Here is a 14,488-nt window from a genome sequence, read left to right on the forward strand (position 1 = left end):
TAACAAATTCTTTTATGTTAAATTGCATCTAGGCCCCAGAAATGAGATTGATATATATTAATTTTCAAAAATGGTCTTTGATTGTGTATATCTATTAAAATATTAAAAATATTGAAAATATTTAAAAATATTTAATATTTAAAATATTAAAATAGTAATAGGAAGGTGCCATTCCTGTTAATTTTTGCTGTCACTGTTTTTGTAGATACTTTTTATAACCAATAACAATCATCATGCTTTTTGCTGCTGTTGGAGGTGATGGTGGAGTGGCGGTGCTTCAGTACAATATTTTTGTCAATCTAGTGGCTGTGATCACTCAAGGACAGTATCAGTGTATACTGTAGAAAGTTGAGCTTCACACTTACCCGACACACACACACACACACACACTGCAGTTTGGAGGTGAACTTTAACAGAGTACGAAGCTTTGGGAAGGGTATTCTGTTCTTATATATTTGTACTAATTTTGGCATGTTGATTCCAGAAAACAAATTGCCTAACTCTTTGCCAAAGCCTTGGTCACAGTCTGTCTATTGCTTATAAATTTATACATCAGTTCATCTGCAGCTATACAGAAAAATGGTGCTCATGTTTACCCCTACTCAGAAGAGTCCAAGTTACAGTGTTTTGAATCCAGACCCAATCTTTTCAATAGTTATCTCTGTTCAGATGTGTGGTTTGGTTAGGCCCCATCTATAGTTCATCCAATCTTACTTCAGCAATGTTAACAGTTCCCAGCACACTGCCTGAGATGCTTTTAATTTTTATATTACTTAAGAAGTATATTGCAAGGTTTTAGCAGCCACATTGTTTTCAGGATATTAGAGATACAAAGTGGCTGAGGTAATATCTTTTTCCTAGACCAACTTCTGTTGGTAAGAGAGACAAGACTTTGATCTTACATGGGACCAATGAAGAGCTACTACCTCAATTCTCCTGGTATTTTGAAAACCTGGGTTCTATTTCTAGGTCTATCACTAAGTCACTGGATGTCCTTAGCAAATCACTTAAACATTCCATGCCTCAGTTTCCCAATCTGTAAAAACCATCTTTAATTTCTTTCTTTCATTCTTACTTTTGTTCTTTCATTTATTTATTCCAAATTTTGGGACCTTTGGATCTAAGGGCCAATACTATGCATAGCTCCTTATCACATATGAAGCCTTCCCCTGGGCCAGTGCCTTGCTTAATTCAACCAATAATTGAATTCCCTTTTCAGTAAGGATTTGAGTTACATCATGTATAATTTTGAATGTCTTCTTGTTCATATGCTCTATGGGACTACTATTTAGTTTTGCTTTCTCATTTTGCCCTCAGTTAAGGCTTGTGGGTCTACCTCTCAACATCAGTTGTTAGCCATCTGAAGTCATGAAATCCAAGTTTTGAGAGATGTACAGAATCAACAACTTCTCTTTAAAATGTTGGCCATAGCCCTTCACACACTTAAAGTTGTTCTGCCCAGAGCTGTCCCGATTCAGTCATGTTTGAAGGATCCATAGAACAAATTATAGAGTACAGTCAAAGGATATTCTCCTAGTTATATCACTGAACCTCTTGAGGCACTAGAAGAAAAAATAATCTCAGACTCAGAGGAGTTCATTTTAAATGTTGTACTTTGGGTTATCAGCACAGCTCCGATTAATGCTAATTGGAGTTATGTAGCCAGTTCACTGAGCCACTTGATGAACATTTATATTAGTATCTGAAGCTTGACAGAGCTCTGAGGATTGCATCCAAGAGCTACCTGGCCTCTGCTCATTCCTTAGGTGTATGGCCCTACTTATGCATTCATTCATTCACTTCCATTCACACTTCTCTACTCTTTTACTCAGATTCAAGAGTGATTGAAAGGTTGTTCTAGTAAAATGAATCTCCATTTTAAATACTTTAGGGTGAATTTCTATGCAGCCTGCATGTTGCCTGCAATAGGCTTCTATGCCACATGCTGAAAAAAATCTCACACAATTAAATGACCTGTCACACTTCTGAAAGCTATGCTCTCTATATAAGGAGCCTAGTGATAATATCAGGCAATTTGACACTTATTTCCAAGTCCTATCGTGTACTGAGATTAGGTTTAGTCCTTTGCCCTGTCCTCTTTACAAAGGTTTGTAACAAATTGAATTGTATGCACAGGTATCACACAACAAATAAAGTAGGAAAAGAGTTATGTTGATGTGGAAATGAATTCCTATCCACCAAACATTCCATTCTCAGATTGTTGATTATCACCGATATAACAGTCTAGGCAGGCACAAGACATCATTAAAAGAGAGTGGGATTGAATAACATCTGTTGGAAGCAGTAAATCACGAAAGTGATAGTGTATAATGGGTAAACAAATCAAAAAGGTCATGCTTTGATTTAATTAAAGTATTGATTTAAATGTCCTGTTGGTTTCAGTTGGAGAGAGTCCTAGAGAATGCCCGGCACTCACTGATTTTGTGTGTTGGAACAAGGATTGCATTGAGTCTTACCTTGTTTGTGACTACAAACCAGATTGTAAGGACCTATCTGATGAATCTGATTGCAGTAAGTATATCCTTTTTACACTAATGCAAGAAGATTTACCCGGTGCTACTCAGGTCCTTCAGGGCAGGAATGCTGGGATACAGGAGTTGGGGTTGGGTGCTGAGGAGGGGTTCAGAGAATGTGGCTGGGGGTATGGGGTGGTGCAGGAGTCAGGGTTGTGGGTGAGGAGGGGCTCGAGCAGGGGCTGGGGGTGCAGGAATCAGGGCAGGTGGTTGGGGTGAGGAATAGTGAGTAAGGGGGTGGGTGGTTGGGAGGTGTGGGGAGGCTGAGGGTAAGGGATGGGAAAGTATGGGTTAGGCTGAGGGCACGGGATGGAAAGCAGGAGTCAGGAGAGGGGTAAGGAGGTGTGGAGGGCTTCCCTGGGCAAGGCAAGGGCTGTGCTGCCTGGCCAACTGCTGCTCCCTTGGGGCAGCAGGACTGCATTGCCTGGCCAGTGACTGCTGTCTGGAGCTGGCATGCTTGCTGTTTCCCTGTGGTCATTCTGGAGTATAACTAGCTGCTATCAGAGCCCTCTCTTTATGTTTGATGGGAAACAATCAGATTCCAGACACATCCCATTTTCCTGATACATCCAAACCCTTACCTTGCTTTAAGTAAAGAACAGAGGAAGCTACATACCTAATTTAGTTGTCCTGGCTCTTAGGCTGTGTCTATACTAGGAGGTTTTTTCTGGCAAAACTGGAATTTTGTCAACAAAACCTGGGGAACGTCCACACTAAAAATGCCTTCTGTCAACCTACAGTCGACAGAACTCAACACTTTTCTTAACATCCTTCTGCCACTCTCCCATGAGGCACAATGCTTTTCTCAATAAAAAAAGCCATGTGAACACTCCATTGAGGCCTTCTGGGCAGCCATGTCTGCTGTGCTTCTAGTTGGCCATTCTGTCAAGAGAGTGGCTTGGCAGAGTGGATTGACAGAGTGAGCCACTTACGTGCGTGACCACAATATGTTGACAGAAGTTTTGTTGAAAGATATCGTCTGATAGTACCTTCTGTCGACAGATCACTGGACAGTAGACGTAGCCTTACTATTTTGGAAGAATTCTTGAACAAACAGATTCACAGATAGACAGGCAGATATAAAAACTCACTAAAATGTATAGTAGATAAACTAAAATTTAAAATTTAACCTTAAATACTCTAGCCCAGTTTAGACTGACTCTCATAGCTGCTTAAGAGAAGATAATATTAGCATGCTACCCGACATTTTCATAGAAAAATTTAAAATTTCACATCCTCAAAGCCATTTGCTGGGCAAAAATATTTAAATATGACAACAACATACCGAAAACAGAGTAAATACAAGACCAAGATCAGTTTTTAACAGAAAATAATCCAAGGTTTACCACGCAAATTCTCTATAGAAATAAATGTAAACTCATTTATCAACTTGAAAAGATTTTGAGCTGTCAACATTAAAGAGAAAAGCATAATAAGCAATTTGGTAGAAATACAGAAACATTTATATAACACTGACAATGTAAAAAAAGTACCCTTCAGATTAGCTCCCACTATGTTGTCATTTTCATGACACAAGTATATGTCTGTTGCTCTTCACTGCTGCAGAACTAAGAAAAGGTGGAAATAAGTGAACTGGATTGCTCTCTGCCTTCTGCATCTTCAGCAGAGCTGTCTGATGAATTCCACTTTCTACACCTGTGCAAACTCAGTGACCACTGAAGATTGCAAAGTAATTTGGCCTTCAGAACTTTATTACTGATGATAATGTGGGAGTTGGAAAGAACCCAGATTGACTTTCAATGCCTAAATGAATAGGACTTGCAGTTAGACAAACTACCTGTAAACAACTAATCACATGTGATGTTAAAGCGCAGTGCATATGGAGCCTCTTTCTTCACCCCCGCCTCCCACACACTATTTTTGTAGTCACTTTCCAGACTAGAATGTTTTTCAAGAGCAAGAAGACAGAAGTGCTTATTAGGTTATTCTGCTATGGGTTATTTTTCTATGATGCATATATGAAACTGTCACTGAAGTCACTCTTGATATGTAGAGGAGAGACAATGCATCAAATATAATTTTAAACAACACAAGTAGATTTTACCTTCACATTTGGGCTACGTCTACACGTGCACCCAACTTCGAAATAGCTTATTTCGATGTTGCGACATCGAAATAGGCTATTTCGATGAATAACGTCTACACGTCCTCCAGGGCTGGCAACGTCGATGTTCAACTTCGACGTTGCTCAGCCCAACATCGAAATAGGCACAGCGAGGGAACGTCTACACGCCAAAGTAGCACACATCGAAATAAGGGAGCCAGGCACAGCTGCAGACAGGGTCACGGGGCGGACTCAACAGCAAGTCGCTCCCTTAAAGGGCCCCTCCCAGACACACTTTCATTAAACAGTGCAAGATACACAGAGCCAACAACTAGTTGCAGACCCTGTATATGCAGCATGGACCCCCAGCTGCAGCAGCAGCAGCCAGAAGCCCTGGGCTAAGGGCTGCTGCCCACGGTGACCACAGAGCCCCGCAAGGGCTGGAGAGAGAGTATCTCTCAACCCCCCAGCTGATGGCCGCCATGGAGGACCCCGCTATTTCGATGTTGCGGGACGCGGATCGTCTACACGTCCCTACTTCGATGTTGAACGTCGAAGTAGGGCGCTATTCCCATCCCCTCATGGGGTTAGCGACTTCGACGTCTCGCCGCCTAACGTCGATTTCAACTTCGAAATAGCGCCCGACGCGTGTAGACGTGACGGGCGCTATTTCGAAGTTAGTGCCGCTACTTTGAAGTAACGTGCACGTGTAGACGCAGCTATGGTGTCCTGCATGGTCATATTAGACAAGGCTCCAAAAGAGCAGAATAGCACGATCTTGACTCATATATGTAGGGATTATGGAAACCATATAAAACAGGATTTCCCAACCTATGGGTTGGGATACAAACATGGGTCACGATCACATTTCAAAAGGGTCACCAGAAGCCATTCACCCTCCTGAAGTGGTTAAGAAGCCATTCACATTCCTGAAGTAGTTCTCAACTTTTTAATTGGATTAACAGCCATCGGGCAGTTAAGCCAACCAATTACATTTAGAACCAGTTCAGCTCCAGGGCAGAGAACTGCATACCTGAGGTGTAGCGCCCAGCTCAGCTCAGGTAAGGTGGGGGCCTGAGTCCAAGGTTGGGAAGGAGGGAAGGCAGAGCTGATCGGCTCCCTGGCTTCCAGCCTCTACAGGAGGGGGTTCCCCAAGACCCCATCAGGGTTCCCGCACCTGGCACTGCAGGTTGGGGCTCTGCTCCCCTGCCGGCTTCCAACTGCGGGAGTTCCTGTGCCTCTCCTATCTCCCTCCAGCCTGTGAGTGACTCCTAGCCCCTGAGTGAGACTCCCCTAGCCCCCTGCCGCCCCTGAGTAACTCCTAGCCTTTGAGTATGACTCCCAGCTTCTGAGCGTGAGTCCCCTAGCTCTGAGTGTGACTCCCTGAGCCCCCTACAGCCTCTGAGTGACTCCTAGCCCCCAACTGTGACTCCCCTCACTCATTCCAGCTTGAGTGTGACTCCCCTAGCCCCCTCTAGTGCCCTGCAATCCCTGAGTAACTGCCCTAGCCCTCTGCAGCCCCTCAGTGTGACTACCCTAGCCCCCCTAGACCTCTCCAGCCCAAGTGTGATTCTCCTAGCCCCTGAATGTGTCTCCTCTAGCTCCCTTCTGCCCCTGAGTGTGACTATCCTAGCCCCCTGCAGCCAGAGTGACTCCTAGCCCGAGTGTGACACCTGTAGCCCCCTGTGGCCCCTGAGTGTGAGGTTTAAGCTGGGGGGAGCAGTTTGGGGATGAGTGTCTTTTCACCCCCACAGCTCTGACTAACTATAGTAAATGTAATATTATTATTTTATTAATATATTTCCCCTTTTCTATGAAGTAGCTATTATGAATATATAAACATGAGGGGGCACAATTTTATATTCTTGCCTGAGGCACAAAATTAGCTATTTATGGCTCTGCTCTCCTCCCTGCCCCCTCCGTTTTTGAATTGTCTTGGGTCACCAAGTCTTCCTGAATTGTCAAAATGGGTCCCTGCCTGGAAAAGGTTGGGCACTGCTGATATGAAGTGTTCAATGACAATCTTTATTGTGCTCAAAAGTGCAAATAATGGTCACTATTGCAAGTATATTAGGACCCAGTCGAAGGGAAAAGGCATATTATCATTAAAATATTGAATAATACTGGAGCTCTTCTTCATCCCTCCCTCTTATTTTTAAACAAATAATGTATATATCTGAAGTATAGGTCCAAAAGCAGTGTCCTTACTCATTCACTTCTGCCCTCCTTTTAGTTCTGTGATTTCTACGCACTCTTTTGATCAGATTCATAACTGGAGCACAACTAGGCTGAACATGACCCCTAAAAGGATAACCATTTCAAGTAGATAAATTGGTTTTAAAAGCTTGTTCATATTTTGTAGCATTACATTAATAATTTTTCAGTAGTCAGGCAGCATGACTGCAACAAAATACTTGGTAAACTAGCCATGATTATATTTTTTATACGGCCCCAACAGAAAAATAAAATTAACTCTTATTAATCTATGTAGAGTGCAAACTTCTTTCTAAAGATACTCAGAAAACTAATGAAGCTTTTGCTTTATTTTGTAAATATTATTATTGCATATTGGTTTTTGTAAGTGTTCTCCAGAGAAAACTTTTGATACCATCTTTCCTTAGACAATGAATAGAAGGATTTAATGCTACAAATCAATCTGAGTCACAAACCAAAATTTGTTCTGATCTATAAAAGCTGTTCTTGGGAAAATATTAATTTCATTGCCTCGTAAACACATAAGGCAAAGCTGTCGTTTGTTTCATGGTTTTACTGTGCGTGGAGAGGGCCAGGGAACTTCCTTCTCCCCTCTGTCTGGGAACAGATCAATATTGTAGTGTTGCACACTGAAAGATAATCTCACTGAGAGAGAGAGTTTATTGGCTCCCAATCTGTAGGAGACGGTCTTACCCACGAAAATGCATTACCTAATCAATAAATTTGTTAGTCTTCAAGGTGCACTAGGACTGCTCATTCTTTACAGAGAGATAAAGCAAGTGCTAGGCTGCCCTGTCCAGCATATCACAGTGCCAAGAACTAGATGTCTGTATTTGAGCCTGATATGTCTGCTGTGGTGTAGACTAAGCACTAGATGGGGACATACACAACTTTTTTTTATAGAGAAGAACAAAATGGTCTCCAGCATATTTTTGTCCTGCAGCCACATTGAGTCCTGCCCACACGATTGCCCTTGATCACTCCCAACCCCCAGTATAATGCTGCTCCAATTAGCAAAGGTCAGATTTTCTCACACAACACTAGTGTAAAGCAAGATAAATCCTCTGTCTTTGACTTCCCCTTCTCACCTTTGGGTATTTGAAACTTTTGGCTCCAATTTTTCTTCTCTCAGCTCAAGACTAGGCTTGATTCCCCACTTTTGTACACCAGTTTTACACCAACGTAACTCTTGAAGACAAGGGCCCAGCTTTGATGTTCTGCAAAACTGGAGTGACTCCACTGAAGCATTTCTCTGGGTTTACAACAGAATTTGGCCCAACAGCAATCCTATGCATATAAAACTGGTGTATTAGAGTGCTGTGTTGCATCCCTCTTTTGTTAATAAAATTGCAGTAGTTGCTTCTTGTATGCTTCATTCATTCCAGTCAGGCAATTTTGTACAATTTTAATTTTCTTTCAAAGCCCTTTGGAAGTACCGATGTGAAAATCACACATGAAAACCATTTCAGTTTTCATGAGCTGTAGTCAATTATAGACCCAGATCTGATTAATAGCAGGTCTCAACATTGATGCACCATCTAGTACAGGGCTTGAATTATTGAAATAAAAGCAATTTTGCAGACAAATGGACCAGTCCTTTTCTCATAAGTCCTTGATAGACTCTGTTTACATCAAAAAGAAGAAATACCTCGCAAGTGCAGGCATGCAGGCGACTTCATTGACCCTGCCAATGCTGTTCATAAATATTCATCATTAAATGCTTTCTGAAGCACTGGTAAGATATTAGAGCTGAATTCCTGCTGTCAGGCAATGTATTATAAATAGTGTTATAAAATCAAAATTCATTTGGTCTTTGATCTGTTTTGAAATGTAGAAGACACATGTACTTACTCTTGAGGTTGAGTAGCCCAATTCTTTGCACTGCCTGCTTGTCTATTTCACTTTTAAAGCTCAACTGTCCTTTAAAATGGAGTGCAGTCTACAACATGGGTGAGTGTAACACATTTCATGTGATTACACTCCTGTTTTTCTTTAATGGTTTCCAAAAGGCACCACTTGTAGGATCCTCCTCTTACAGTTCATGTGCTGTGCATTGTTATTAACTGACTCAAAACCATCTTCAGATGAGGTATTTATATCAATCCAAATCTTTAAAAGAAAATCCAGCAAAAGAGTACTGATTACAATTTACCGGTTTGCATATCTGCATCATGATAAAGAGAATTCCTCTATTTTCTTGTTTGAAAAGCTACTTCTATAATGTCAGCAAGTCTATTTTTGCAAACAAAATATTGTTTGGGCAGCCTATTGAATAATTAAATGTTAAACATGTCAGAAATGGTCCCATCTGCTTAAATAAATAATTACCATTAACCATGTCAGAAACGGTCCCATCTGCTTAAACTAGTTTTTGGTTCATTCCAATGAGATGAAATGTGCAGTTTGTAATTGGAGAGCAGATTAGTTCATAAGACAGGAGCGTAAAAAAAATGCCATTTTTGTAGCATGTAGATGCTTGTCTACTGTGAGCTGCAGTATGGCCATGGGGCTATGAGTTGAAGTAGATCAAATGAGTTTTGGTCTTGTGATTAAGGCACATGACAAGATTATAAAAGGTCTGGATTTGAGTTTTAACTATGACCTAGATTTCCTTTGTGACTTCAGGCAAATCATTTAATCTTTCCTGCTGCATCAATGCAGGTTAGTGTAGCATTGGAAGAGAAATCTGTGATGTTGTGTGGGATCATGTTCTTGAAGTAATTTTTTTCCTTAGGAAACTATCCACAAATACTGTTTCCTGAAATGATCATGACCTTCATACAGTTCTCTAATAATGTACCTCTACCTCCTCTCTAAAAAATGCTGACTTGGGCTATGTCATTTCAGCAGTGTATAGGAACTCTGTAATACTGTATTGGCAAAGGCTCTCCTCGTGTACATGCAACTACACTGGCAAAGCTGCACTTCATAACAGTATATTAAATCACATCATAAAAGCTCAGCTTTGCTTGTATAAATGTGTCTAGGGGCTTGTGCTGGCATTGCTGTGTTGGTCAGAGATCATATTTGTTTCTCTCTCCTGACCATTTTTTCCTCTGATTTTCTCCATCCATGTGCAGAATAAATTTTGTTATGTGCACTATGTCATCTGTAGATTTGCATCCCCAATAGAAACACATACTGCACCATGCGGGTGGCTGGGGGCCCTTTGCTAATCAGATGGGCAGCACCTGCATCTCTGCTGGGTGGCCACCCAGGTGCTCACCTTTCAGAGAACACTGTTCATAACCAAAATAGCTATGCAGGCAGAAGCTCGTTTTGTTTCTATAGCCTTAATCCTTATCCCTCTCCTGATATCTCTCAGTTGAAACACACCATTTCTTGTTCCTTCTTAAACCTCTCGGCTTTTTCTGTGGGAAACCTGTGAGTCTAAAGCTGCTCATCTGGGTCCATTTGGCCTTGAATGGTGAGCCTAGGCTCTAAACTTCCTGTTCTGCAGCTGCTTTGGAGTCCAAAGGTACATCAGAATTTGGTTTGTCTACCCAAACTAAGAATGGTTGATCCCTTAATGCTCTGAGAGTTTCATCATGAGTTTTTAAGCATCAGTGACTTGTAACACTAGCGATATTAGCATCCATTACCATGACAATATTATATTGTTCTTACTTTTTTTACCTGGTGCTCATTCTGAAATTAGCTGATGGGTAGTGTTGAAAATAGGATTCCTTTATGGGAGGGGAAGGAAGAGGGCAAATGGTAAAATAGTGAGAGGCTATGTGTCTCCTTCATCAATCAATCAGTTTTTCCCAGTGTAATGAACTCCAAGATTGATCTGTGTACTCGTACTTTACTCCTACCCAGCCAGAAGCAAAACTACCAGACACTTTCTCTGAATAGGGGATGTATTGCACTTCTGATGATTTATAGAAAGAGATACAGATTTGCCCTTTACACATTTTTATACTGAACACTGATCTATTTTAGTCATTTGAGTCATATCCTCTGATTTAAAAAGAAGAATTTCTTGAATACATCTTGTTTTATTTCTCACTGTAAAGCATCTTGAGACATGGTGTTGAAACATCCACATGAAAATAAATTGCATTCTCTTCTAAATGTGTAGACCTGGCTCATTTAAAGGAATACTATCAAAGTAGGGAAGGGTAGTTCAATATGAGACTGCTTACATCTTGGTTCCAAAACTATGTAACTACCATGTTAGTGGGAGAAGTGGGAGGATGCAATTTCTTAGGAAATGATTCTTTGTTTACAAAAAATTATAAATGATCATTATTGATATTATGGTAGCATCCAAATGCACCCATTGCCAGTTCCACAGCATTGTGACATGCAAACACATATTAAGGGGGAGTTCCTGCCACAAAGTACTTGGAGTTTAATAGAGAAGAAGGAACAGAAGGAGGAGAAAGGGACTCATATTATCCCCATGAAACGCCAACAGACCCAGGTTGCCGGCACCAGGGATTGAACCTGAAATCATAAGGTCTAAAGCCCAGTGCTGTACCAAATGAGCAAAAAGCCAGCTAGCTCTCAGCTAAGGCTGTGGATCAGAGACTTCACTCACCCTACTATGAGGTCTCAGTGCCTCTGGGTACGACACCCATTTTACTGACGGGGAATGGTGCATGGAGCGTGAAGCTCATGCTCCAAAGCCCATTAGAATCAAGGAAAAGATTCCTGCTGTCTTCAGTGGAATTTGAAGCTGGCCCCAAGTCACTTGCCTAGGTGACACAGAAAGTGTTGGGCATCAAACAAAGATTTCCTGAATCCAAATCCAGTAGCTAAACCACCATACCGTCTTCCACTTGTACAACTATGTTTATTGTTCACCATGCAGTAAAGTCTGTATATGTGCATATGAAAGCTTTAGCACAGGAATTGAGTCCTATTTTAGCATCTGGTTTGCTATTATCTTCTCCAATCTACTGAGCTTGAACTCCCATACATACAGTACATCTATACTCCCCAGGGGGTCTACCCAGTCCTCTACATTGGCCGTAGCCATATTTCAATGACATTAAATAGGTCCAAAGGGTGGAGGGCTAATCAGAACCAGTATAATATATCTCTAATAAAGAGACCACTTTATATCTTGAGCCTGCATTATAATGACATACCAGATAGATAGATAGATGCCGAAATGTGGAAGCATATGGTAAGTAATGTTAACAGCTTATGATATGTACATTTGGTATTAGCTGAACAGAGTCCTTGCTATTACTATGAAAGGTGTTCGTCTCATCATATTTAAATATACCAGTATACTATATAGCATACCAGTATATTATATATTAAAAGTGAATTTACTTTTTATTTCATTTTCATTTTCAGACCAATATACTAGTGTCCCCGGAAGTTGTAATTTTGAAACAGGAGACCAAGCTTGGACTATTGCATGTGGTTTAACACAAGAATCTGTTGATGATTTTGATTGGAGCATTGGCAACAAGATTGTCACAGGGCAAGGTGGTCCTGGTGATGACCACACACCAGGTAATATTAAGTTCCACACATCAGTTTGGGATAAAATTTCTTAGCTCTGAAAATTGCCAAGCCATCTGATAAAGAAACCAAGTATTCTCCAAAGTTAGTCCCACTATAAACAGGAGCCCTGCTTAGTTAACATGAGATGAATTCAGTGTATTGCGGTAAAAGGTAGTGGTGGTAAGTAAATTCCACATTTTTGCATAGCTAATTGAGAAAAGCCCATAAAAATGTTCCTTTCTTTTGATGAGAAAGTACAATGGGGAATAAACATCATAAATGGCTGTGCTAAAGTTGGCCAAATGAATGTATTGAATCTTACCATTTATACAATCATAGTAACTACCAGCTTTGTCTGAATGCAATTAAAAATAAACTGCCTAAAAGAGGCCTGTGATCTGCCATTTTAATCATTGGTTGAGTCAGTGACATTGTAATTTCGTAGGCTGCTCTTTTCAAAGCGGTCTTGATTGTATCATTCTTGATACTCTGTTATGGTTTGATGAATTTGTTTAGTTGTTTCTAGACAATGAGCTGCTAAATCAAATGTAAGGAAATTAATTAATCATCACCCCTGGGGGGAAACAATCATTTTATTAGCAGGCACTGTGGATTAAATCAACCTACTGTCCAATTGCAAGCATCTACAAAACCCTCATTAATTAAAGCAGTATTTGTAAGCTTACTCATTTAGACCTACAAAGATTTAGAGACCAAGAAGGGAACAGTCAGTGACATGATAGATCCTTTTCTGTCAGATTTTTCATAGGCATTGCCTTATATATTTCTGATTGAGCATCATTGTTTTGTTGTAATTCTGCTGCACTTCACATTCAGCCTGGTTCTGCTTTCAGTTACATTGACGTGAATTTAAAGTAATTCCACTGAACTAAATGGCTTATTTTGAATACTCTGTGTAATGAAGCTGTAAACACACTTGTATAAAAATTGATCTTCCCAAGCATCTAATTCAGATGGTTACAAACAAAAATGAATCTGAAATTTGGCTTTCAAAACTCAGAAAGGATTGTGTTTCAAACAGCCTACCCATTCAATAAATGAACAAAATGACCAGGTAGGTGATGAGCTGAGACTTTTCCTTATTGTACTTGCCTACTTTACTGCTATCTTGTCCTTCCCTTTTCTCTGTTTCTGCTTTATCCACCCATTTCATTTTGTCATAATCTACAGTATGCTCTTTGTGGCATTTTTACTGTGAATCTGTACTGGACCATGCATGATGGTGTCCTGACCCTAGATTAATGGACCTATGTGCTCCTACAGTGCAAATAATAAATAGCAAGAAACTACTGCAACAGACAGGGTCTCACTGTAGAGGCCAAATTCTTTGTTGGTGTAAATATGTACCGTCTCAATGGCAAATTTAGCACTCGGCTGAAGGCTATCGTTTTCAGTGTCTGTCCTGGACTGAAACTTGGCATAGCACTGATGGATTTCACGTAATGACTGAGAGTTACACACAGGTCTTTAAACATGGTTGTGAAGGAAATGGGGGAAAAAGAGCAATCTTTGAGGACCATAATAAAAATATCAGTGTAAATTATTTCCTCACTTGCCCCCTCCCCGTTGGAGCTGGTCAAGAGTTTCAGTACATGACATGTGCATTTTGTTTTAGCATGTCCCAAAAGAAATCCAAGCTCCTGAAACCAAAACAATTCCTGATACTGTTTGCAAAACAAAATACACTATCATCAAATACAGTTACCTGCAATTATGAGTCAAATTAACAGTTTGCTTAATGCATCTACATTTGCAACTCTGCCATGAAGCCTCTGGGGGTTCCATGCCAGTCCCAAGCCTGGATAGAGGAGGAGGGTTGGACACATGAGGGATGGTGTGCTGACTGCAACAACAATATGAATGAAACCTGATGCGAATACAACTCAATGATAAAAGATACAGGCTTGGACATCACCCAGATAAACAAGGTCAATGACACCAATTAAGCAGTTGGAGTTGGGTCGATAAGTTGGCCACCAGAGGAAAATTACAACTAACACATATAGTATCAATTGGAACGTGGAATGTCCAAACACTGTGGACAACTGGAAAATTAGAATTGTTTCAGAAGGAGATGGAGAGATGCCGATGTGATATACTTGCACTGGTGGAGATGCATTGGGTGTCAGGAGATATTCATGGTTGTAAAGTCATTTGGTCAGGGAAGGAAACGAAGCATGCAGCAGGA

General features: G+C 40.7%; 1 protein-coding gene across 1 annotated transcript in view; it reads left to right on the plus strand.

Annotated features, from left to right (window-relative positions):
* Window positions 1-14,488, plus strand: part of MALRD1 (MAM and LDL receptor class A domain containing 1) — a 532,671-nt gene that overhangs the window by 380,932 nt on the left and 137,251 nt on the right. Inside the window, exons 31-32 of the mRNA XM_074985504.1 lie at window positions 2,404-2,532; window positions 12,127-12,288. Coding sequence (XP_074841605.1) covers window positions 2,404-2,532; window positions 12,127-12,288 — 291 coding nt within the window. The remainder of the gene's footprint in view (window positions 1-2,403; window positions 2,533-12,126; window positions 12,289-14,488) is intronic.

This window comes from Carettochelys insculpta, chromosome 2 (assembly GCF_033958435.1).
Source record: "Carettochelys insculpta isolate YL-2023 chromosome 2, ASM3395843v1, whole genome shotgun sequence".
NCBI classification, from domain to species: Eukaryota; Metazoa; Chordata; order Testudines; family Carettochelyidae; genus Carettochelys; species Carettochelys insculpta.